General features: G+C 41.2%; 2 protein-coding genes across 2 annotated transcripts; both read right to left on the bottom strand.

The window, feature by feature from the left end:
* Positions 1 to 361: 361 nt before the first annotated feature.
* Positions 362 to 3,190, bottom strand: LOC306781858 (tumor necrosis factor receptor superfamily member 5-like). Its single transcript, XM_079274912.1, has 5 exons — positions 3,172 to 3,190; positions 1,840 to 2,209; positions 1,308 to 1,487; positions 1,090 to 1,171; positions 362 to 983 (listed from the first exon to the last, which is right to left on the bottom strand). Exons 1-5 carry the CDS (start codon positions 3,187 to 3,189, stop codon positions 761 to 763), a joined length of 873 nt encoding a protein of 290 aa, XP_079131038.1. The 5' UTR covers position 3,190; the 3' UTR covers positions 362 to 760.
* A 2,492-nt stretch (positions 3,191 to 5,682) lies between these two features.
* Positions 5,683 to 22,703, bottom strand: LOC306781959 (tumor necrosis factor receptor superfamily member 11B-like). The gene is made up of 6 exons (XM_079275087.1): positions 22,589 to 22,703; positions 14,076 to 14,303; positions 13,608 to 13,752; positions 8,843 to 9,058; positions 7,039 to 7,263; positions 5,683 to 6,951 (listed from the first exon to the last, which is right to left on the bottom strand). The coding sequence occupies exons 1-6, from the start codon at positions 22,634 to 22,636 to the stop codon at positions 6,557 to 6,559; spliced, it is 1,257 nt and encodes a 418-aa protein (XP_079131213.1). The 5' UTR covers positions 22,637 to 22,703; the 3' UTR covers positions 5,683 to 6,556.
* Between the last annotated feature and the right edge of the window lie 1,375 nt (positions 22,704 to 24,078).

The raw sequence follows: 24,078 nt of genomic DNA, 5'->3' as shown, positions 1-24,078 counted from the left end.
AGAAAATGTTTATATCTTGTCTACTATTTCAAAATGCTCCTCATGAGAAAACAGCCCAATGGTCCATACGAACCGATGAGACTGTGTACTGGCTGGGACAGTGCAATAGTCTGTTTTGAAGAAAGACAAAACGTTTTTGATTGTGAATTATGTAAAAAAGTAATATCAATGAATGAACAATCGTTCAAAAACGAACTTCACTCTATCTTATACGGTTTGTAAAAATGTATTATTTAGTATTTGTGATACAAAGAGGTAGAGGTGGAAGATGGCGACACATTGTGGTGATTTGGATTACAGTCAAACTCAGATTTCAACATACCGGTATACTTTATTTAGCTGCTGCAAGTGACATGTAAACGTTTACAGTTTGATGTCGCACAATGTGACAGAACTTCATACATTTTCATAACATTTTCATAAAAAAAATGTTCAGTTATAGCTCACTTTCATATCAATACAAGTTTGTATGATGTACTAATTGGCCATCATCATTGTCTGTAAAGGTGCCCAATGTTTCTCTCATGTGTCACCACATGGCACTGCTAGGAGTAGCAACAATGACATCGCTACGGTATGAGGGATAGGTCAACCTTTGAGGCAATCATAGTATGTGGAGGCTCAGGCAATGCATGCTCTCCTAATTAACATGCAATTGAAAAACATGTTGGAATACCTGTTATCAAATGGACACAAATGGCAAATAAGAGACAGAGGTATATTGGTAATGCCATGCTGTGTGTACCATGGACTCTGTTATCTAAACATCGAAGAGTGGTAAGGTACAGTTTGGACTCTGCTGCTTAATCTCTTTGAATATTGTCTCAAGTTTTTCTGTCAAGGAGCAGAGCTGTGAAGCCTTCAGCATCTTTGGCAGTGCTTTCAGCTGCTCCTCGGGAGCCTGGGCCAGCCACGCTCTGATCTGATCCATGAGAGGACCCCTCTTTTTGGGGAGAGTCCCCTCCTCTGACTTATGAATGTACCTGTTGGAGGGAGATGATGGCTTATCAGCGTCTATGTAGTGAATTTACAGGTGAAGGGATTCGTTGTACAGAGGTAAAACGACGGTTTAGACGGCTATAGACTCACCTTGCAACAAATCTCTTCATTTTTATTACACGTATCCTGTGCATACTGAAGAATCCTGAGAAGAATGTTCCTAGCGTCTCGCCTAAAAAAGAAAGTTACAGCGCATGAGTTTTAAATGCAAACTTTTTCATTTGCCCTACCAAAGAATTCTGTCATATACGTCATCATAACGGAGTGCTGGACGGTTAAAATAAACTGTACAGAGCACAAGTACGCACTTCCATTTGTAAGATCCTCGCAGGAGCCGCACATTTTATCCTGGTTGATTGAACCGGGGAGAAGGGCAATCTGTCCGCTTGCGCATTCCTGGTGTTTTACGCACGATTCCAGCGCAGACGATGAGTTAGAGAAGTAGCCATCGGAACACCTTTCACAAACAGTGTTCGTTTGTAACGTACCTAAAGAAAACAACAATGCATTTGGGGTCATTACAATGTTTTAAAATATACCGTTGCGGCTCCGGAGAGCCCACGTGATCGCGCGTGTTTCAGCAGAGTTTTTACTTTAACCTTACATTTGTCTCGGGGCTGCTCCTCCTGTACAACATTGAATGATTAATGGATCGTTTATTTAATTCGTTTTTTTCGTGATTCAGAAATGTACACAAGGACAGTGTTTCCATTGATGCAGCCTCATGATGCACATGCACTGCAAAAATGCCACAAGTATATTTTAATATATCTCTCAGATAGAGCAAATCGATGACAAAGTTAAATAAACAAGAGACTATCTTTTTTCTCTGTTACATACCTTTTGTTTGAACACCGTGTCCGGGTCCGCACTCTTTTTGTCTCATGCAGGAGTCAAAGAAACCAAAGAAGCCGTCTTTGCACCGACAGACCCGGTTGCTGGTCGCCGTGCACTCTGTCTCCACCTCCTGGTTCTCTGTGCATAAGTTGCTGCAGTAGAGACACTTGGGCAGGTAGTTCCAGAACTCCGTGAATTGGTTGCTTCTGCACGGCGCGCACACAGTGAGCGTGGTGGCGGTGCAGTACTTGGTCATGTGCATGCCGGGTGAACACTTGTCACAGATGAGGGCTTCCCCGGTGAAAGAGTCTCGGTGCGCAAAGGTGGGAGTGGATTCCACACCAGAGAGCAGGAGCAGCACGGGCAAGAGAAGCTGAGGAGAGGCACATGATTAGTCAGCCTACTGCTACTGCAGCCTCTGTGTTTGAATACAACTATACTGCCTTTTATCCTGCCTATCACTACTACCAGTACATCTTATTGGCAAGCAATAACTTTACAACTACTGCTATTCCTTTTTCCTTGAAGGACACAAAACACAATGATAGAAACCAGGATGATCACAGTGATATTATAATGATACTGGAGACAAAGGATGAGGTTATAGTATGACACACTAGATCACGTCACATGATGAATTTCTTTTTTTGCCTCATCATCATCATGAGTTGTAATTTGATACATATCTGGGTCATATGACTGAATGGAGTGTCCATTGTTACTGTAACTACATTTCAATTCGTTTTTCCACCTTTTTTTGTGCAACAATGTAAGGTGAATAAGAAAAAAGCAAATTGGAAAAATGTCTGTTATTTTATACTGCCTAGATTTAAAAAACAACAGTCGACAGCAGCAGCATTTGCCAAACAACTCTTTATAACATACAATAAGTCTGCCCGATTGATTTCAATCATGCCAGAGATACAATTAGATTGAAATGTCTTGTTATGTAGACAACCTGTATTTCCTCAGAGTATTAGTGACCTGTTATGTTTCTATATGTCAAAACACATAAAGAGTGCTGTCAACAGTCGTAAGAAAAATATACACGATGACAACTACAAGTCCCTGATTAGAGTGATAACATTACATCAAGAAAGCAATTTCCAATAAGATTTAAAAAAGCCACAAACATTTCTCTAGTCACTCATTTCGATGAGGAAAGCTAGAAAGGTATTTATCCTATGTCAATTTACAGTTTGAGAATTTACATAAAACCATAAAAAAATAGTTATTTTCATCAAACATAATCTAAAGCATCACCAATCACCATGTATGTCTCTGTCTTTGTAGGTTTTATCATCTTAAACATGTTGCGTTATGCAGAATACTCACCATGCTGATGATGTGCATGTCGCCACTTCTGTTGAAGATGGTTTGACAGAAGAATAATTGTCCTTTATATAGTGTTCATGGGGAACAATGTGTGGGCGTTTGAGGTCTGTAGGTAATGCGTCGTAATTTGAAAAGGTCAAACTACTTCCACGTGCAGAGTTAAGTTGAATTTTGGACATGACAGCTAAACAGAGGTGATAAAAAGCTTTAGGAAGTATTAAACAAATTGACCTTAGATCCAATGCAGCTGTTTCTGGTTTTCTCTTGTCTGTGAGAAGAAACCGTTATCTACGTTCTTCATGACCAACTTCTCAAATGCTGGAATTTATTCAAACGTCATCAAATTTAACTTCCAAATGTCTGTCTGATTACAACACAGGTCTTCCCCTTGCTCTCTCTCTCCTGATATTTACTGTCTCGCTCAACTGAGTGCTGTCCAGTGAAGGGAAAATGCCCCCACAAAGATCAGTAAAATAAATATGAGACCTGAAATAATCACCATGGTATAAGGTCTGTGATCTTTTTGTTTACATTTCCCTTCATGTGTTTTATTTTAAGGTCCATCGCAGTGAAATCTCACACAATTTAAAACATATGGTTGAACTTCAGGGTATTAGGTGAGAAAAGGTTTCCCACAAATACTGCGTCATGATCTTGGTATGATTTGAGGTAATGATTTATCTAAAAAACAAAAATGGTACGTTAGAGCTCATGACTTTTTTCATCCATTCATCCATCATCTGTATCTGTGACTGTGGGAGCAGAACAAAGACCAGAACAAGGGTCGCAGGGGGACTGGAGCTCATCCCAGCTGACATTGGGCAACGGCAGGGTACACCCCGACAGCTCGCCAGATTATTGCAACGCTGACTAATATAGACAGACAACCATTCGCACTCATGTTCACACCTCCAGCGATTTAGAGTCAGTAAATCAATGAGTCACTGAATACGAGTACAGTATATGACAATGTGCAGATCAAGCAAATGGAGATTCATTTTTAAAATACTGTGATGAGTCAAACAAGTATCTATCTCTCACCTCCTGTTTCCACAGAATATGAGAATATAACACAACCATGATGTGAACATGATGAAAGTTCAGTTTTAATGGAGCAATATGCGACATTCAGGGCATTAATGTAGGAGCAAACAACTTTTATCCATGTAAAGATAATGTCGATCTGAGCAGAGAATGAAGTCGCTGTCCTTCCGTGTGTGTTGTAATCAGAGCTTCTCTTTGCTTTGTTGACACGGCTGCCTGTGTGTGTGCTTTAGTGCTTAGTAGTGCATGTGAGTGTTCCGCACTGGCTGTAGCTCACGGCTTGTTACAAGCTCACAGCGGTTCCAAGACCAACCCTCTGGTTGCCCCTCAGGTGAACACTGTTAGCACTTTTGTTGTAGTTTGCACTGTTAGGGCTGTTAGCAGTGAGCCACCTGCTCAGGCGTCACCATGTTGAGATCTGACGGGAGGTAATCAAAATCTCGAATTTTGCACCTTTAAGAGCAGTTATGAATTCTGTGATGGAGTCCAGGATGCAGATGTGTGGGGGAAATTAGTTTTCAAATCAGGTGCAGCACAGGAGAAGGTCCTGGCACCCATTATGAGGCTCGAGATTTTGTATGTAAAACTTGGATACAATGATCTACTTCCTAGCTTTCAGATCAAGATGTGTTTTATGCTCGGAAAAGGTAGTAAGTGGACCTTTGATCTTCAATGGTTATGTTCTGTCTGCTCCCAAAGGTCTATCTGCTCACTAAGGAACTCCAATGGTCAACAATGCTTACCTTGGAAACAACACTATAATGGGTCGAGAATTGTATGAAATATTTCAATACTGGTGCCTAAGCAACACCTCACATTAAGGTTTTACAAAACTGCTTTTCCTATCTGGAACAAAAAGCCAAACTCTTCGACTTCATCACTGTTTGGTTGGTAGTTAGAAGTAAAGATGTTACTGATGAGTGTAGCATGTGTGGTAAGTCAGACTCAGGTCAAATTCCCATCGAAACACTCCCGGCTGACAATATGTGCTGTGCAAGAAGATGTTTCAGAGCCAGAAGACAATGTTGATGATCCAAGGAGGACTCAGAGTCAATCAGGCCTGCAACGTTTGCCAGCACTTCTACCCATGACATGAAATTGGCTTTTGAGCTCTTTCATTCCTCACCGATGGATACAATTGTACCGGACATGACCGATGTGGATGGAACATTTTTAAACATTTACTTAAAGCTATGAGGAGCTTTCTATTTTGTGGTGATTTTGGCGGTCCCTGTGGACAAAAGTGGTAGTGTTTCCAGACACAAAAACCTCTCATTTTACTGCAGCAGGTGTGCAAGGGCCCCTCCCTGTACATGCACCTGTCATCATGTAAACAATAAAGAGCAGCTGTGAAAACTCTTGCACCAACAGGTCAAATCCAGTCGCTTATCTCTGAAGAAACAACACGTTTTTACAAACTGATTTTAATCAGATCAATTGACATTAGTGTCCACAAGTTACACGAGCTTAGAGAGGAACAGTCAGGCATATATACAACACAGATCATACATTTCATAATATAAAAGTGATAAAACAAAATATAAAACAAATATCACTTCATGAACTTGCAGCATTTGGAATCCAGTATTTCTGATAAAGTAATAAAAAACAAGCCTTTACATATTCAGAAAGTAAAATTATTTTTTTTTAAATAGAAAACAATTGCACTCCTTTGTACATTCAAACAGCTGACAATTAAAAAAAAGAAATTCTGATGAGCTTTACTTGCCAGCAGTCCAGAACAAACCAACAAACAAATGAAAACTGTAGAAAATACATCAATTTCATTATGAAACCAAATCCTTCCTCTCAATCGGCGAGAAAGCAACAATATTAAAAACACGACATCTGCCAGCCTATCTTCCATAACATAGTGTTCTATTTACATCTTAAATAGTTTTTCATTTTTCACAGACTCCGGTCAAAAAGTTCCCAGACAACCTTTTTTTTAAAGTTTTAGTTTCGGCCTACCTGGAGTACACAGATGTGTGATAGTTTTTCTTTCTGTCCTTTCAGGCTGATTCGTTTAATCACTGCAGAAAGATACTGTGGACTGAGGGTGAAGTTATTAGCATCCTACCTCATATAATCAAAACGTCCTTATTTTGGCAGAAAATCAGAGAGGCAAAGAAGAATCTTTGAAGCCTGTCTTGCCCTTGTGTTACAGTTAGGCACTATATGCATAGCTTGATACCATTTGATGATACCTTGACATTATCGTGTAACCCACGTCTGTTACTCTTTCACATACATGTATCCCCCTGCCCACTAAGTGTGTGTTTGTGTGTTCTTTATCTGATAATGCATTAGCTTCTGTTTACGCTATAGGCGCCGTATATTTCTATTCATTTAATGGCTTATGAGCCTTAAAACACGACTCATCGTGAAGCATACTAACAAACATCTTCTCGTACATCTTGTGCGTGGAGGTGGTTCCTATGATGCGGCTGATCTTCTTCAGGCCTTTCACCAGGTTGCGTGCTGCCCCCTGGCTGCGCAGCACCCTCAGACTGTGAGACAGACCTTTGGCTAGATCCAGGTCGTGGTTTGCTGTCTTCCAGAGGTGGAGAAGCTGCAGGATGTACTGCCTGGGCAGGCAAGTCGAGACCACGGCCCGCACATCCTCCTGCTGAACTTTGATCCCCGGCAGGCTGTTGGTCACCTTCAGGAGGTCAGCCAGGGTCAGATTTTTTAGGCTGTTGCAGCGGGAGACTTTCCTCTCACAGTGGTTCATACCTGAAGGGACAGGGTGCGGCCATTAATACACAAATCCAGGACTTGAATTATAGTGGCTAAAAAAAGAAGGCGCCCTTTTTTCCGTACCTTGTATGAGGCCGTACATCTTGTCCTGGTCTTTGTTCTGCTCCCTCCACAGTCGCAGCAGCTGGAGAACTTGCTGCTGGGGAGAGCAGGTCTTCTTCAGCCTCTCCAGGCTCTTATGGTCCACCCTCTGCCCGGGAAGACTCTCTAACAGGCGCTCCAGGGGCACCGAGGACAGTTGCAGGGGGGAGAGAGACTGGAAGACTGCCTCCTCACACAGGGTCACATCTGGAATAAATTGTGTGGAGAGTGGACTTCATTATTATTATTGTTAATAAATGAAAAAAACTCAACAAAGAAATTCATAGCAGTGGGCACATTGTACAATTAGACTGGTGACCAAATCTGCATTCTTCACAGAGGTTTCAATCGTGGTGCACGATTTATACTTGTGTGCGTGTGTGTTCAGACAGTTTGCTTGTAATTTGACCACAGCAGAAATAAGGATTTGCTCTCTTTCCGTTGACACCATTGAACCACCATTGACATCAGTCCGACAAACTGAGCCCGTCTCTGTTGCCAAAGCAACCAGAGCTGCATGTTGAGCCGAAGCGAATAGAGGTGAGGTGTGCCGACACTTTGCTGCTGAGCCACAAACACCTAACACCTACACGTTTTGTCATTGCGTGCCCACTTGTACATTTCGGGGATTTCGTTATGAGGCAAATTATTTTTCGCAAAGAGCAGGGTTTTCGTATTACGCAGAACTGACAATGCTGACGATGTGAAACTGTCTGTGATTTTCATACCGTTATGAAGCATTTGTTCATTCTGGTGTGGATATGTTTTCTGACTGCCATGCAGAACATGAAGGACACCAACGTAGGTAGTATGGTTGAGTTTAATGTGAAGAGGATATTGGGCTTGTTCCTCTGATGTCTGGATCATTTAAGCGTGGCTCGCTCTATAATTGACATTGACGTCCTGGTGGTTTCTCCAAATCACGTAGCGACTTTGGGAATCCCAAATGCTTTCAATTTCCCATTTCTTTGGTAAAAAAAGAAAAGAAAAGAAAAACCCTGCTGAACTGTTCCAGGATCTGCTGGAGACAATCTGTGGTTGTGTACTCCGCAGGAAGACAATTTGTGAATGAATGTTTGAGGACAGCATCACCCTCCCTGAGGGGCAACAGCTTTGTGTGTTTCCTTCCAAGTGTGGTGTGCAGTATGCACGAGTGAGCCAGGGTCTGAGCATCTGTATGTGTGTGTTCTTCAGTGCCTGTGGTTTCTCAGGCTCTGGGGTCTCACTGCCATATTTGAGGCTTCTCCTCTCAAATGAATTGTCCACATCTGTCATAGTTTAAGTCTGAGTAACAAAGACTTACCAGCTCGCCTTAAGTCTCTCTGTGCTTGACTAAGTTTCCTCTGTTATTGCAGTTTGAGGATGTGACAGTGTAACGGTGTAATTGATCCATCATGGGTCACATGACAGCAGTGGCATAAACATCCCATTCAACCCTTCGCTTTGGTTTTTCTCTCTTGTGTCGGGTTTTCAGACACGCAAGAATTTAGAAAAGAATGGAATCTGGACAAAGAACCTGACCGAGGAAATCCCCCGATTTATGGAATGAAAATGACCACATGTCTGAAATAATTCAGCCCTGGCTGATTTTAAGTTGTGGAGAATTGCGGTTAGCTCAAAAACATCATTGTTTGTGCGAGTGTGTGTGTGTGTGTGTGTGTGTGTGTGCACGGTGAATACTCTGTACAAACAATCTCTACCCTGATTCCACCCTGCATGAGTCCTAAAACCTTCCTGTAGGGTTTCCTAGTAGTGATTGCTACAGACAGCAAAGTGTATGTCTTACCAGTGTGGCACAAAGTGTGATGCTGAGAACACTCCAGCGTTGCCGTCTTGTCCGGAGTGCCACAGAGGCTGTTCGAAGTGGATGTGCCCCATCTCAGTGTCTTCAAACCCAAATCAGAGCAATTCTTTTGGCGCTGACATGCCTCGGTGGCGGATTCGCCGCTGGAGAAATAACCGGCGGGACAACGTTCACATGCGGTGTCACTCACCGGTGTACCTGGAGGAGATACACAGGATCAAATGTTAATTTTATGAATGAAAACACGATTGTGACAGACATAATACAGTTCAAGTGTCACATTTCATGAGAAACAACCGGCCTTACAGATTTTTCTCGTCTTAATTGTCAGAATTTTACACATCTACACATCTGCACATACTGCTGATCAAAGACTTCAAGAGGATGTGATTCCAAGAACTATGACCACGACGGCATGTGACAAAGCGTCAGGAGGACAGAAGACTGTGTGACTCCGGGAATGACTCAAACCACGCTTACTCACTACACCCCCTCCTTAGTTTCTATCTCTCGTTTGTGAATGGGAAATATGAATCTGCAAAACGTTATTGGTCAGCTGATGATTTTTAAGCGCGACTGACATAAATGTCTAAACATCTGACTGTGACTTCATAATGCATGCAGAGCGTTTTTAACAGATGAAGTAACACCATTACTGACTAACAGTATCAGAAAAAGATAATAATTTAATAGCTAAGCCTATTTATTATTTAATCACTTAAAATGTTGCCCTTATGATGTAATGATGTCTTTCTCACTCAGCAATTGATCTACAGTGACATTTTACGATATTTCAACAACTTGTAACCATGCCATGAAGACTTTACAGTAGACCACAAGAACTTCTGCTATATGACCTGCAGCACGCATGACGGTATGATGATGTCTATGGACTGAGAATAGCGTTGTAATCACATCCTCATTTAGTTTCTATCTCTAATGGGTGGAAGTGAAAACTTGTGGGCGGAGGACGAGCTGTGCCTATATCATATTTGACCTTTGATTAGTTTCCCTCTTCCGTGGCACAGTTGAAAACATGAAACCGCTCGCTGATACGCATGCAGCAAAGTGCTCATGTTTCCTGCAGCACTGATGACAAAGCATGTACGGCATGAGAATGTGCACGTCTGTCTGTACGGTTTCATATGCTTTCATCTTCTTCGTCCTCAGAATTTCCTCCGTCGATGCAGAAATAGCATGTTAGCACTTTACCATCGTAAGATGTAGCGAAATGTAAAGTAGAGGTGCTACTGTAGCTCTACTGTCGACATAGATTAATTAAATAAATTGTCTAGAATCCATATTATTAAGAACAATCTCTTCGTTTTTTCAGCCTCTCATTGTGAGGATTTGCTGCTTTTCTTAATAATAAGTTCTGGAGAACTACAATATTATTGTAAACTCGATTGGAAAATACTCAGCCCTAGTTCTTCGGCTACTTTTAGTTTTATTATATTATTACTTTCTCTTTTTAGTCTGACTTTGCTTTGTTTTTTTCATCTTGGCAGGTCACCCTTAAAAACAGATTCCAAACCTCACCTGGTTAAATATTGGTTCAATTCTTTTTTAGATTTCTTGCTACAGAAATCTAAACAAGCTATTTATTGACGTCATCTCAATCTTTTTTTTATTTTATAGATATAATCGATGAAGAAAATAAGTGCCAGATTCATTTATAATGAAAATAATCCTTAGTTGCAACCCTAATATCAAGGAAAACATCACTGTTTAATTCATTCATTTGTTGTTTCTTTCCTACACCGATAACATCAGTTCCCCAAAACACAAATAAATTAGCTAGAAAGACTTAAAATGTTGCGTTCAGTTAGAGGAAATGAATAACAACTAGAAACAGACAAATCAGTAAATCAAGGGGAAAGATAAGGAGTCATAAAAGAACATCCTGTGGTTTAAAGGTCTAAACCTCAACCCAAGGCATGACATAATAAGTGTTAGTCTGTCCTTCAGCTTCAGAGAGGGGAATCCCCTGAAATGCTGTCTCACGTCTGCAGAGCATCATTAGTCTCTCAGGTCTGATTGAACATCCATGCTAGAGGAATTCACAGAAAAAGGTTGTCTTATCTGTAGAGCTTTGTCAGATAGTACCGTGGGTCAGATAATAACCAGAATCCATGGAACATTTTGTTTCATCTATGCAGTCGCTGGATTCTGGTTTCAGGTCTAAGATGAAGTCATGAGAAGCGTTGTGCCAGTTTGTACTGCGGCTCCAGTAGAAATATCAGATTCTGTTCACTGGAATATTCAGCATCAACCTCTCTTTAAGTTGCCCACAGTCACTGCTGACGCACCAAGGAGAGAATCTGCAAGGATTATCAGGTCAGATATCCACCATGATAATGACATCCTTGACTGCATCTGGTGCTGTAGTGGGTGGAAAAGCATTCGACTCTAAAGGGAATGTGACGTTGACGTTAAAAGCAGAGAACCAGTGTTTCCAGACTAATATGCAACATATGACAAAACATTACTCAAATATTTGGTGTCAGTTTGACAGTCTGAATGTACAACAAAATAAATCTTCCCGCAAAATGCTTTTCCACTCCTGCAAGAGATCTTCATGCTAGACGATATATTCGAGTCTGTGCCGAACACGCTGCAGTCAATTCAAAGAGGAAGCAGAGCTTCAGGATTGTAGGGGAAAGGTTATGCTATTTCATTTCAAAACAAACCTCCGTTTCCTCTTTAATTATGCTGTAAAATATACATAATCATGAAGAGGAACAAGTGATGAAGCACTTTGCAGGAAATACCAATTCATTTTTTTTATAGTTTTATGTTGGCTTACACTCAGAGATGATTGGACGGATCGTTCAATGCCATTCCTGATGCCATTCCTTCAAAGACAGACATATAACATAATAACCAAACACCTGTTATATGAACAGCTGCGTATCTTATTAAACAACTGTCTGATTGCAGACAGGAACTTGACTTTTGAAGATGAGCAATGCTTTTCCAAAAGAGATATCAATTAGTATTGATTTGTTAAACAATTGAGTATTGTCTCTCATGGAACCCACAATATATGATGAACTTTAACTTGATATTGTGGTCAAGAGGAACCAGGAGAAGAGAACTCAAAAATGTCAATGGCACTTACATGATGACATGATGTAATTAAAGATCCAATAAAAACAAATATGAATTGGCCAGATAAAACCCCCGTCACCTCTGTACATACAGAGTTATGAGGAAGTACTGCTTGAAATCATTCTGGTGCTTTTGAAACAAATCACACACAAATTAAAAAGGGTAAATGTTAATCTTCCTGATGTCAGCTGATGGTGTGAGGACAGCATGACAGCATGGAATATAATGGATATTTGTCACATAGTGATACAGTGACAGAAGTTTTACCCCAATGGAATTAAATGATGACGATTACAAAATGCTGTAAATGCCAATAATTGAGTTCATGTAAAATAGGAAGTGATCCTTTTCCACACTAGAAATACTTGAGGATGACTTTCTAACTTCCATAAGGACTGTTTCCTTCAGAACATATTCAGAACTATATTTCCATAGTCCATTAAAACAGAATTTACCTCTCATTCACCATGATGTATTTAATTATATAATAACGTCAGTTCAAGTGACAAGCCAATGTCTGTGTTGTTTGGTTAAGAGTGATTAGAAAGAGAGTTGTTAAAGCGTAATTTGTAAGGACAGAATTAAGACATGACATGCATCAGTGCTGCAACACTTAAAACTGTAAAATACTGACGTTTAAGGCAACACTGCCACCAACTCAGACCAGGCCAGGTGTGAAAGTGCAAGACATGCATAAATGTGTGTTTTATGATCACACAGAACCACTATTCTCACTGCATTAGAACAACCATTGGCATGTACAACACTTCTCTGCTAGAAAGACACAGGAATAAGGAGGAACTCGCAGACAAATCAAATTAAAAACAAGACTACTGGCCATGACATAGTTCTGTTCAAACCTGTGTGTCCGTATGCGAAAGTCAGGCAGAGAGACAGAGAAAGAGCAGTTCTAAGAAAGAGTCAAGTCAGTATAAAAAGAGACGTCTGCATCTGGAACAGATTCTGATTCACAGAATCAGAAGGAGAGAGAGAGAGAGAGAGAGAGAGAGAGAGAGCGAGAGAGAGAGAGTTTACATTGATATACGGGAGAGGACATTTCAATGTGAAAATGTTGATCTGATACTGGTGTGTGTCTCTGCTTTGGCAGCATGATGGTTCCTTCCTGACATGCCAGTAAAACATCTGGAATTATACTGATTTGACATAAAGTGTGACAGTGGAAGATTCGAGGGAATATAGAATACACAGGGATACTGAAAACACATACCTTCTGCAGTGTATAACACACAGCAACAAACACCCATTCACACATTTACACATAAATCAACACACACACACACACACACACACACACACACACACACACACACACACACACACACACATACTCTCTAGTCAGGCAAGTGATCACATTGAGGCAATAGGACTTTTATCCATTGAACTCAGCCAGTGCTTCCTCTCAGGATGTGTGCTGACTGAATTCCCAATTTTCTCTGGTTTTATTTTAGTGACCTACTTTTAATCAGGGAGCTCCGATTTAAATCTAATTGACATGCTGACCGGACAGAAAATCCACAAATTAAGTGATCTCCTTTCTCAGAAATCTTCTGTAAAACAAAGGCAATCTGCCAGCAGAGCTACATAATAATATTGATAATGTTATTCTTAGTCTTACCCAATGCTGTCACTCCGTAGCCAGGTGGACAGGTACTGTGTGTGATGCAGAACTCCACCACTAGGTGGAAACCCGGGGCACACTCACACAACTGGTCACCTGTGCTGTTGCACTGCTGCTTCACGAGCTGTCTCTCTTTGCACACCTGAACACAATAAACCACACACACATTGAAACAGTGCTGCTGCAGGTCCAGAGCAACATTTACATTAATGCTGCTTTACATGCACATATATGAACAGGGTTGTGCTGCTTCACATGCAGTCTCTGGAAAAATGATAGAAATGAAATACTAGAACAGGGATATAAAAACACCTCAAGGGAGATATGTTAACAATACATATTACACATAATTCATCGAGAGTGGCGAAGAGGAAGACGTCTAACCTAAAGAAAGAAAAAGGCCACTTGGGTATTAAGAGGTAAACTAAAAAGAACCTTTGGTAAACCCTTTGGCCTCGTACATACCGAGGTGCAGTATTGGCACGTGTCCCCCCAGTGCCAGTTCTCAGCAAAATGCCTCTCAGGACAGGCCTGGCACTCTGTGGGTGAGTCGGCGGTGCAGTGTCGTTTGACGGCTGTGCCAGGAGGGCACTGGTCACACAGCAGGAGGTCAGATGTCACAGGGTCGCGGTACTGGTACTTTGGCGGTACGGCCTGCTGCTGGAAGGCCCAGGAAAGAGAGGCTGTGAAGAGCTGCGAGAGAAAGAACAATGGTTTCGTCGTAGTTTAGAGTCAACAGCAGTGACAAAGTCTCGAATGAAACCCATCTCGCGCACAGCTCCTCTTTGGCTAACGTTTCAAATATGTTTACATTTTGGAGCACTTGCCAACCCAAAGCTTCCAGTAAGAAGGAGTTGAAAGAAAGGTCAGAGCTGTACAGTTGAAGTTCCTGGTGGACACGCAGTCCTAAAGTGATTTCCTCTGCTTTAAAGGGAGCTGGTCAGGGACTTAAAACGTTCAGCTTTAGTTTCATGGATATGGGTTACTGCACAGGAGCACAAGAGCAACATTTCTTTGCAGGAGGCAATGTTGTCCTATTTGTCCTGCCCTCAATCACGATGCTAAATGCTATGAGCATAATTTTATCCAATATTTATTTTATTGGACTTTTGTCACTGTTTCTCAAAATCTGAACGATTTTCCAAAGCTTATAAATGAATTCAGATGTTTCAGTAATGGATCATTCGACGTTGCCATAATTGTGCAGCCCTGTGTTCTCTGACCTCACAAGCAGTCTCCTACTCCTGTCAGCAGCTCTGTAAGATGGGTTGCTTTCTAGCTGAAAAGCATCTGACGTGGTTCAACGCTGATCTATAACAGTTTAATACTGCCCTGGAGCAGGAGTACACCACACCCATATATCTTCCCCCCGAATCCATCCATCCACATGGACACATATGGACACACTGTAAAGTGGGTGGCTGTAAGCGACGCCGCTGAGACGGACACATGTGGCTATTGCCTCAAAAACAAGCCCATGTATCATCGCTTGAGCAGGAACTGAAAAGCGTTGGCCTAAAATCCGAGATATCAGTTGGTGAGCATGTTTGACATGCAGCCATGCAGCTGGTCGAGGCCACATGCAGCCCAGATGTCACACATCTGGTTCCTTACACCCTGAAGTCCCTCAGCCATTGGCTCTGTGGACTTTCCCGTTGGCCTGGGATACATCCTCACTGCTTGGACAAACTAACAACAGGCCGTACTGAGTTTGCTTGTATGGGGTTTTCTGTTCCCACCATGTTTGTGTGTGTCTCTTCAAAAATGAATGAATTCATACAACAAACAACGACAAAACCTGCATGCATGTGCGTGCAAGAGTGTATGCAGGAATGTGTGTGTGTGTGCGTGTTTGTTCGTGTTGATGTTCAATTATCGTCTTCCTCAGTGTTGGTCTGTGTGCTCTGCGGTCTCCTCTCATGGCTGCTGTTCATAAAAAGTACTGTTGGAGGTTACTGGGCTTTCCCAATTCACCACCAGAGTACAAAACACTAACCCACTCTTTTATACAGTTTACCCGCCACACACCATTGATCTCCTTCCTGCATGTGTGTATTTATCCCATTTACCTTACAACTTGCAACCACAAAACTGAATATACGATGTGTGTGTGTGTGTGTCTGTGAAACAAAACTAAGAGTGATACTTTCAGTGTGTGTGTGTGTGTGTGTGTGTGTGTGCATCTCTCATTCACTATTATATGCCAAAATATTTGGCAAGAGAAATCTTTTCATCAGAAATCTACAAGTGTATATGAGTGTGTGTGTGTGTGTGTGTGTGTGTAGAAGAGACAGTGTGCAGCACAGACGTGTCTCCCCCATCTGTCATGTGTTGCTAAATATACTCTTTTGGTCTGCATGTGCAGTATGTGTGTAACTGTATTTGCGTTTTCACTGAATACTCTATTACACTGTGCAAATATTTCTCACTTTTAAGGAGTTATCAACCTGAAATGATGCATTAAACAGAAAATGAACAAAATAATTGCAGGTCCTTCTATTTGTGTTTCCTTTTGCAAAGGAGGTCATTGAAAAAGATAGCAAAAATAGATGAATGGGTTTTACACACCATAATAGAAACCGAAACTTCAAACAGCCTGGCGAGCGCAGTGGTTTTCCCGGCAAAACCTATGGACCACTGAGCACAACATTTGGTTGAAGGCTTTCATCCGCAGCGACTCGCTGAGCAGTACCATGGCTGCATCTGTTTGTTTGTAGCATGGGTGGCCCCTGCGGGAATCAAACCCACAATCATATAGTCTTGCTCTTCAAATGAAGTAGTGCATTTACACACTATTAAGCCATGAGACCACATCCAATCAATTCAGAAACATCAGGAGGGTGGAGGGCACCGAGGGACACCGAGAGCACATGTGGACGTGCTCAGGCTTGTTTTGTTTTTGATTTCACTCATACAGCACAGTAGTTTTGCTGGACTCCAGCTGCAATATACTGTAGAGTAAGAATAATGTTCGGTAGTTTAAATAAAACGACAGCACATGGGTGCTCAGAGACGTTGCTTCGTGATGTCACGTCTTCATGATCGGGAAACGATTCAAAAACACGTAGTAGGTCAATGGTTTAATGCACCCTCACACATTGTACATCATATGTATGATGTATTATTCTGTTTTCTAGTAATGACACACTTCAGGCAGAGAGCCACACTTTTCCAAAAACCAGCCAGTACAGTAGCTCTCTGCTACTGCGGAAAAGAAATCTGTCAACTTTTTAAGAATGAACTTATTGGGAAGATGTCCTGTGGTGTGCGTGAATCAGTCTATCAGCAGCTAAAATAGATATTGAACTTTTCACCTCCTTGTCGCCTTAGAAGCTGCCATCTGACATCACGGACGACCGCTGGAAACCCAAATTACACAGCAGTTAGGGGCCACTAATTATACTGTTCACATCCCCGAGGGAAGCTCAGCGAGAGTCACATCCTACTTGGAGCACAGCCAGCTGAAGGTAAAGGATGGATGAAGGTATAAAGGTAATGGTAATGTTCTGCCAAAGAAAGATGCCCTCGAGTAAGGCAGGGCAGCTGCTATGCAAATGATTGTAACTGATGGGAGCTGTGTTTGAAGCTGTTTGCTGGAAAAAAAAAGAAAACGGCTCACCAAATCGGCTTTCTCTGGATCTTAATGGTTCAAATTTAAATATGTATTTACTGGTTGAATCAGGCTTCATCTGATACAGTTTGCTTATGCAATCCATGCCAGTAAATCCCATTTGAAGTGAGTTTAGAGAAAAACCTTATGTTTATGCAGAGCAAAGACAATCTTTACCAATTCCTTAACAGAGAACATGTGCTTTTTCGCAGATGTTATCCTCTGGAATGAAACAAACAACGGCACAAGTGTATTCCAGTCAGTAAAGTGTGGAGATACACAGGCCCTTCTCAAGGAGAGGAGCTGCGTTTCTCACAACAGGCCATGCAAGAGGGACACAGTGAATAATCCAGTGTGATGTTATTGGTGGTGAGATGATGTTAAGTAAGCAAATTTACAGTCATTCACAGAGTGTTTATCTGTCAGTATGGGCACACATGTAATACCTCTGACATTCAATGACATAGTTACTGAAATAATGCCAGTCCTTTGGCTGGACGGGGTTCATAAGACTTCTCGATGACCTGTCTGTTATTATAGCTATAGACGTAAGTGTAATGATGACTTGTGCTTTGTTGAAACAAGCGTAACTGCACTTTATGCACTGCATGACAGATGGGCTGTGGCAATATATCAAAAGAGTTCAGACACCTGCCAGAAATAGCCTTTAAAATGAGGACACATGCTTTTCATATGAGCTTATAAAAAGAGCAACATCTCGATAATGTGGGTAATGGGTTTATTCATTTTACGCACATTGGTAAAAAACTAATTATTACGATTAATTGGAGCTAAAATACTCTTCATCGGAGGCATTACATTGAAGATATAGTAAACACTGTGCAAACAGACGTCAGACAGCTTCATTGTGGATAATAAAAATATGTTAGAGGGAGATACATTTTTACTTGTTTTGATTGGTAAAATAAAAAGAAGATAAAAATGTTTAGAGATTGAGGCAAAATGAGCATCTGTATTCAGGCAACAACTTAACCAAATTCAGTGAATCCCAATTACATTGTGAAACCGAAAACATGTCCTCCCTTTTGTTGTTAGTGGAAATATTCAAATGCTTCCGGAACAAATTTGCTACAGTATTTAAGTTACGGATAGGGTTCAGGCTTAGAGTTACAATGAATGTCTAGCACACTGAAAAGCAAAGCAAGGGGAGAATGAGAGTTTGAGTAGCCAGAGGTCAGTTTTAAATTCATGCCATGAGGAGAAGAGCCATGGCACAAAGGGACCAAACCACACTACACCAGCTTATCCACCAGGCACATGGCTTCAGTTAACTGTAGAACGCAGGTGGTCTGAGGGGGGATTCCAGCTCTGGGATGAGTGAGTGTGTGTGTGTGTGTGTGTGTGTGTGTGTGTGAGTGTGTGTGTGTGTGTGTGTGTTTGTTTGTGTGTGTGTGTGTGTGTGTGTGTGTTGGGTCCTGTGAGGACTCTGTCTTTGTTCACTTACTCATCCCAGCATCTCAAAAAAAACTGCTTCTAATTTTGAATCTGCTAAATATTGTGATAAAAATGACTTGAAAATGTGTGAGTGCATGTTTAACATGTGCAATTCTGCCAAGAATGTGTTTGGCTAATTACTGGAACCCAGTCAGTCTGCTGTTCTCAGATGTAATATTTGCTGATTGTGAAGTGCATTTACAAAAATAAAAAAAACTATATTTTCTTACCTTATTATTGATTGATTAATTGAGAAAATAATCAGCAGTTTAATCAACAATACAAATTACCATTAATTGCAGCCATTATGTAGATCGCTGAAGGCCGAAAGATATTATTTATTGAAATATTTTCTGCTGCTTTATACTTGTACTCCACTACATTTCAGAAGAAAATGTTGTACTTTAGACTCCAGTGCATTTTATATTTACCAGTTACTTTACATATGAAGATTTGATATGAAAAACATTTAAAAAATATAAAATATACACATTTGATAAAATATGATGCACTGTTGAAGATTAAACCAGTAATTCCCAACATTTCGGGCTAGGAACCTCTTACAAAAATATTAAACTTTGTCTGCTTGGAGACCCTGGTCACACTTCAGATGTTGATGGGTTGTTAGCAGTTCCACCAAAGAGATATTTTTACTTTAAACTTCTCGCTTATTTTAAAAGACGATTTTAGGCCCAAAGTGGTCAAATTCTGCAATATTTAAGAAATAAAAACCAAGGAAGATGGTTAGAAATCCAACTAATTAATTGAAATTTGTGTAAAAGAAGATCATTGTATAGCTTCATAAACTCCCTAATGAATAGTGTGCCCCCTCGGAGGGGGAGTCCCTGGACTAAACCTCCTACAACTGTGTAAAAAGCTACAACTCAACCAGCGACAAAGATAAAATGCTACTTACACATTAATCCATGAGTATTAACAATCTTATAATGTACTACTAATATATCGTCATCTTGCTGCTTTATATTTTTTTGTACTTTTTACTTGGAATGGAGCATATTAAGTAAATAAATCAAATTATTCTCATGTTCAAACATATCTAATACACTTTAACTACAGAAATTTGCATCAGATCAGTCCCGCCGTTTCTAATATAACTCATCCAGATGTAATATAAAACAAAGAGAGATTCCAGTGAGTGATTGTGACATGAACAGGTGTATCTCTTTTACATACTCTCTTTCTGCTCTTTGTATCTGATATTCACTCAGTCCCACACACACACACACACACACACACACACACACGCACACACACACACACACACACACACACACACACACACACACACACTTACTTCTGCTATCAGTGCTACTGTTGATGGAAAAGGGGAAGTTAGGTGTGCGAAAGCAACTTCCAGAGGTAATCGTTGCTTTCTGAATAAACGTTTGTGCTTGTTTGTTTAAAACATGTTGATCCTGTACGCTTACACACCCTCACGCTCACTTCCTCCCCCTTTCTCCAGTGTTTGAGTCGGTTTGGCCAAGTGACCTCTCTGCAGCTTCTCCTGTCTGCGTGTGAACCTGCAGCCAGGTTTAGGGAAGTTGGTGCAGCGAGTGCCAACGGCCACAACAGAGAGTGAAGGACAGGAGGTGTAGAGATAAAGAGAGCACAGATGATAGATAATCACAGAGGGAGATAATGGGGATTAGTGGCTATACTACAAGGACGGATGGATGGTTGACATGCAGGCTAGCTAGCCGTCTGATTGGCTGGATGGGCAGACAGGTGTCCTCAGCTGCATAATTGTGCTCCTTTGAACCTCACTTCTTCGCTAACATTTGAAAACATGTGTCTGCACAAAAACAAAAAGACAGAACAACATGGCAGTATTCTATCCAATTTCCATCTCTGTTCCACTGACATCATCCCGGGCAAGGACCCAAACAAAAAGTGTGTTTTTTCAGCAGACAGAAGGCAGCCACATGAGTCAGAGACGTGCAGGGGAACAGGAAGCGTGAGCAGGTGAAGGAGGTGCATTGGCCGCTGGGCTCCTAAGCAAAAACAATATCTTGAACACACAATTGCAGAGTGCCCCTTTAACACAGAATTACTTACGAACTCAGTGAGTGGCTATAGCTCAAGGGAGGACGGGGGATCCAGAGGGGTGCAGATTGACTTATTGGCTGGATGCTGACAGTTGGGACTGTGACAGCTGGGCGTCTGACTCATTAGTTGGATAAATGCTTGCATGGCTGGCCAAATGACTGACTGCATGACTAACTGAATAATGGATAAACACAACAACACTACGTCAGGAAATTGTGAGAATAAAACATGTGCCTATTTTGGGTAAATTGTTACAGAGAACTACTGGATAGAATACTGGAGGACATCACATGAAATGGTGGCAGAAAGTATACCCGTCACATGCACACACAGTTATTTGCACTTCACTGCCTTGTACACTATACTTTACACACAAAGAAGCAGCACTTCTTCCAAACAAAATGACAGACTGAGCTTACACGTCACAACATCTCTCCCTCTTTCTCACACAGACAAACACACATTAGGATAGATAGTGGGTCCAGTGTTTTGTAGCCACAGTGCACAACCTGTTTCTACCCAGATACACATCTGTACATGCACATATGCAAAACCTGCAAAGCTCCAATACAGCACCACATGCAAAACACTCCAGAGAAAAGAACTGCTCCTACCCTGCAGGCCTATTAAAATCCCCTGAAAGCGTTGTAGAACAAATGAGTGTAATGTCAAACTCACAGTCAACACCATCTGCTGGCAACACGCTCCTCTTCTTGTATGAGAGGATTAAGTTGCATTCATTTGAAACGTGCCACAGAAAAAGCAATGAAATAAGAGCTAAAGGAAACATTTAGCCATTCATGGAAATCGTAGATCTTGTTTGTATGTCCATTTGTTGGTTGTGAGTATTGAAAGCAGTGAATAAAAAGATGGGTGAAACATGAGCTCCTTTAATCATCAAAAGCAAACAACCTCCAGTTTAAACAGTTTGATTATATTTCCAAAACTGCAATCATTTACTCTTATTCATCTTTGAAAGATCTCATATATATATACATACACTACTACTACTACTACTACTACTACTACTACTACTACTACTACTACTACTACTACTACTACTACTACTACTAATACAGTACTGAAGCTGGACACATACACAAACAGCTTACAATATGATATTATCCTCGACAAAACCAACCACTATCAGCCTCAGAAGTAACCAAAAAGCAGCATCGACATCTCTCTACATCTCAACAGAACTGAATATTACCTGTAGCCTACAAGCTTTTACTGCAGGGCTGCTACGCGGGACTGCATTATATTGCCAGGTTACTACTACCTTACATCATGCATATGTATCAATATAGTGGATGCAGCTTTACTTATTTAGCATTTAAATGCGTCACACATACTCTATATGCCGACTACAAGTAAAACAGGTAAGTAAGACGGGGTGAATACTAAAATAACTCTGTCTAAACTTAGACAGGATCATGTCCATTCAAAACCAGTGACACTGTAAACAAGACCGATCATGATCAATTGACACCAAAATGTCAAATCTAAAAAGAAAAAAACGGACTGCATCTCAGGGGACACCATCCGTGAGTGAAGTGAGCTGCTTATTGGCCCCTGGTGATAAGTTGAACATCATCACATTACCTACGCGAACGCATGCTGTGAGGAGGGAACATGCCACGTGATCAGCGAATATATTGGGGTAATAAATCTGGACGAACCCAACTGATTACCACTTATCTGAAACCGCGTGTAGCGCAATAATAATCCATGTCTCCCAAAACCAGAATCTCATTCCCCCAGTCAGGAGCACCCCGGTGCTCCAGCGGATAAGATCGGTTCAGCGGACCAAGGAGGAGAGCTGCAGAATAGCTTGTTTACTCACCAGTATCAGTTTCATGGTCGGGTTGGATTTCGCTATCCGAGCGCTCATCTTCACTGCGTGAAAGTGAAATGCGGTGTGATGGGGTCTCCATCACAGATCTGTACTTATACAGGAGGCTACAGAGAGAGAGAGAGAGAGAGAGAGAGAGAGAGAGAGAGAGAGAGAGAGAGAGAGAGAGAGAGAGAGAGAGAGAGAGAGCGCGCATGTGCCCACCCACCTCGTTAACCAGTGTACAGCCCTCTCCCTGTCTGTCTTTGTGTTTCTCTCTCCAGTCGCTTCTAAAAATAAAATGTTGCCTCCTCACGAGCTGCGTTACGATTACGCAAAGTAATCAATGGTGTAGTAGACGACAGCAAAGGAAACGAAGCGGGGTCTAAAATGCGGCGTGGATTCATTCGTGAATTCAGATGGGTCGACTTTTTTACTTTTTTACAAATATTCCCCAAAATATCCCAAATACATATATGGCGAATGATAGAGTGACACATAGTGAATGACACATAGTGAATGACACATAGTGAATGACACATAGTGAATGACACATAGTGCCCAGGAATGCAAAAAAAACACACTTATGATTTCAGTATAAAAACAAAAGTGCCTTTCACTAGTGGGGACGAGTATTCCTTATTTCTAGAGAAAGAAAGGCAATCATTTATCTGCTTGACATTTTCCCCACTGCTGAAAAATTATGTTTAAAATAATACAGCGATGAGGTAAAACTCCAAAGCTATAGAAACGATTTCCATATGCCTATAAAGCAAATTGTACAGTGAGAACTTCAACAACCCGTCTGCAACACAACCAATGTGTCAATATGAACAAGATAGTTTTAATCAGAGTCATTTTCGTAACATTTTCCAGGATAAATGTGAGTTTTGCTTTGACAGCATGTACATACAATGATTGACAGCTGTTTATTTGGACCAGCCAAAATCATTTAGTGAGACGGGTTGTGCTTGTTTGAACATCCACTGGTGGAACTTGGAAATGTTATCTCAGTGAGGCTGGACAACACTGTACATGTGCTGAGAAGAGCTGTTAAAGAAACTTGAGCCACAAGAATCAAAGATCAAATGCTGTCTTAAAACTGTGAACCATCACAGTTTATTTGGTCAAATAGGACTCTGCTGCGAAATTTAAGATCATTTTCTATGAGGGGTGGACTCCAGATGTTGTCCCACAATTCTTTATACAGGGAAGTTTCACTGAGAGCCTCAGCCAAGCTGTTTTTTTTTTGCAGGAACACCCTGATCACACTCACACAGTTACACACATTCACCCCTGAAAGCTGCCCCTTTTATCCTGTCGGCTCCATGGTCTCACATTGAGGCCACAGCTGCTGTACAGCGGACTGTGTCGTGAAATTCACTTTGATTAAGGCTCTGATACTGAACACTATCTTCCTGTGAATATTTGCAAATACTAAATGAATCTAATCTAATGGCATAATTGACTATTAGACTGTATTGTGCCATTTGAACATAGCA

Source organism: Melanostigma gelatinosum, assembly GCF_949748355.1.
Source record: "Melanostigma gelatinosum genome assembly, chromosome: 9".
Lineage (NCBI taxonomy): Eukaryota > Metazoa > Chordata > Actinopteri > Perciformes > Zoarcidae > Melanostigma > Melanostigma gelatinosum.
Note: the sequence above shows the minus strand (reverse complement) of the source record. Positions and strands in the feature narration are given on the sequence as shown.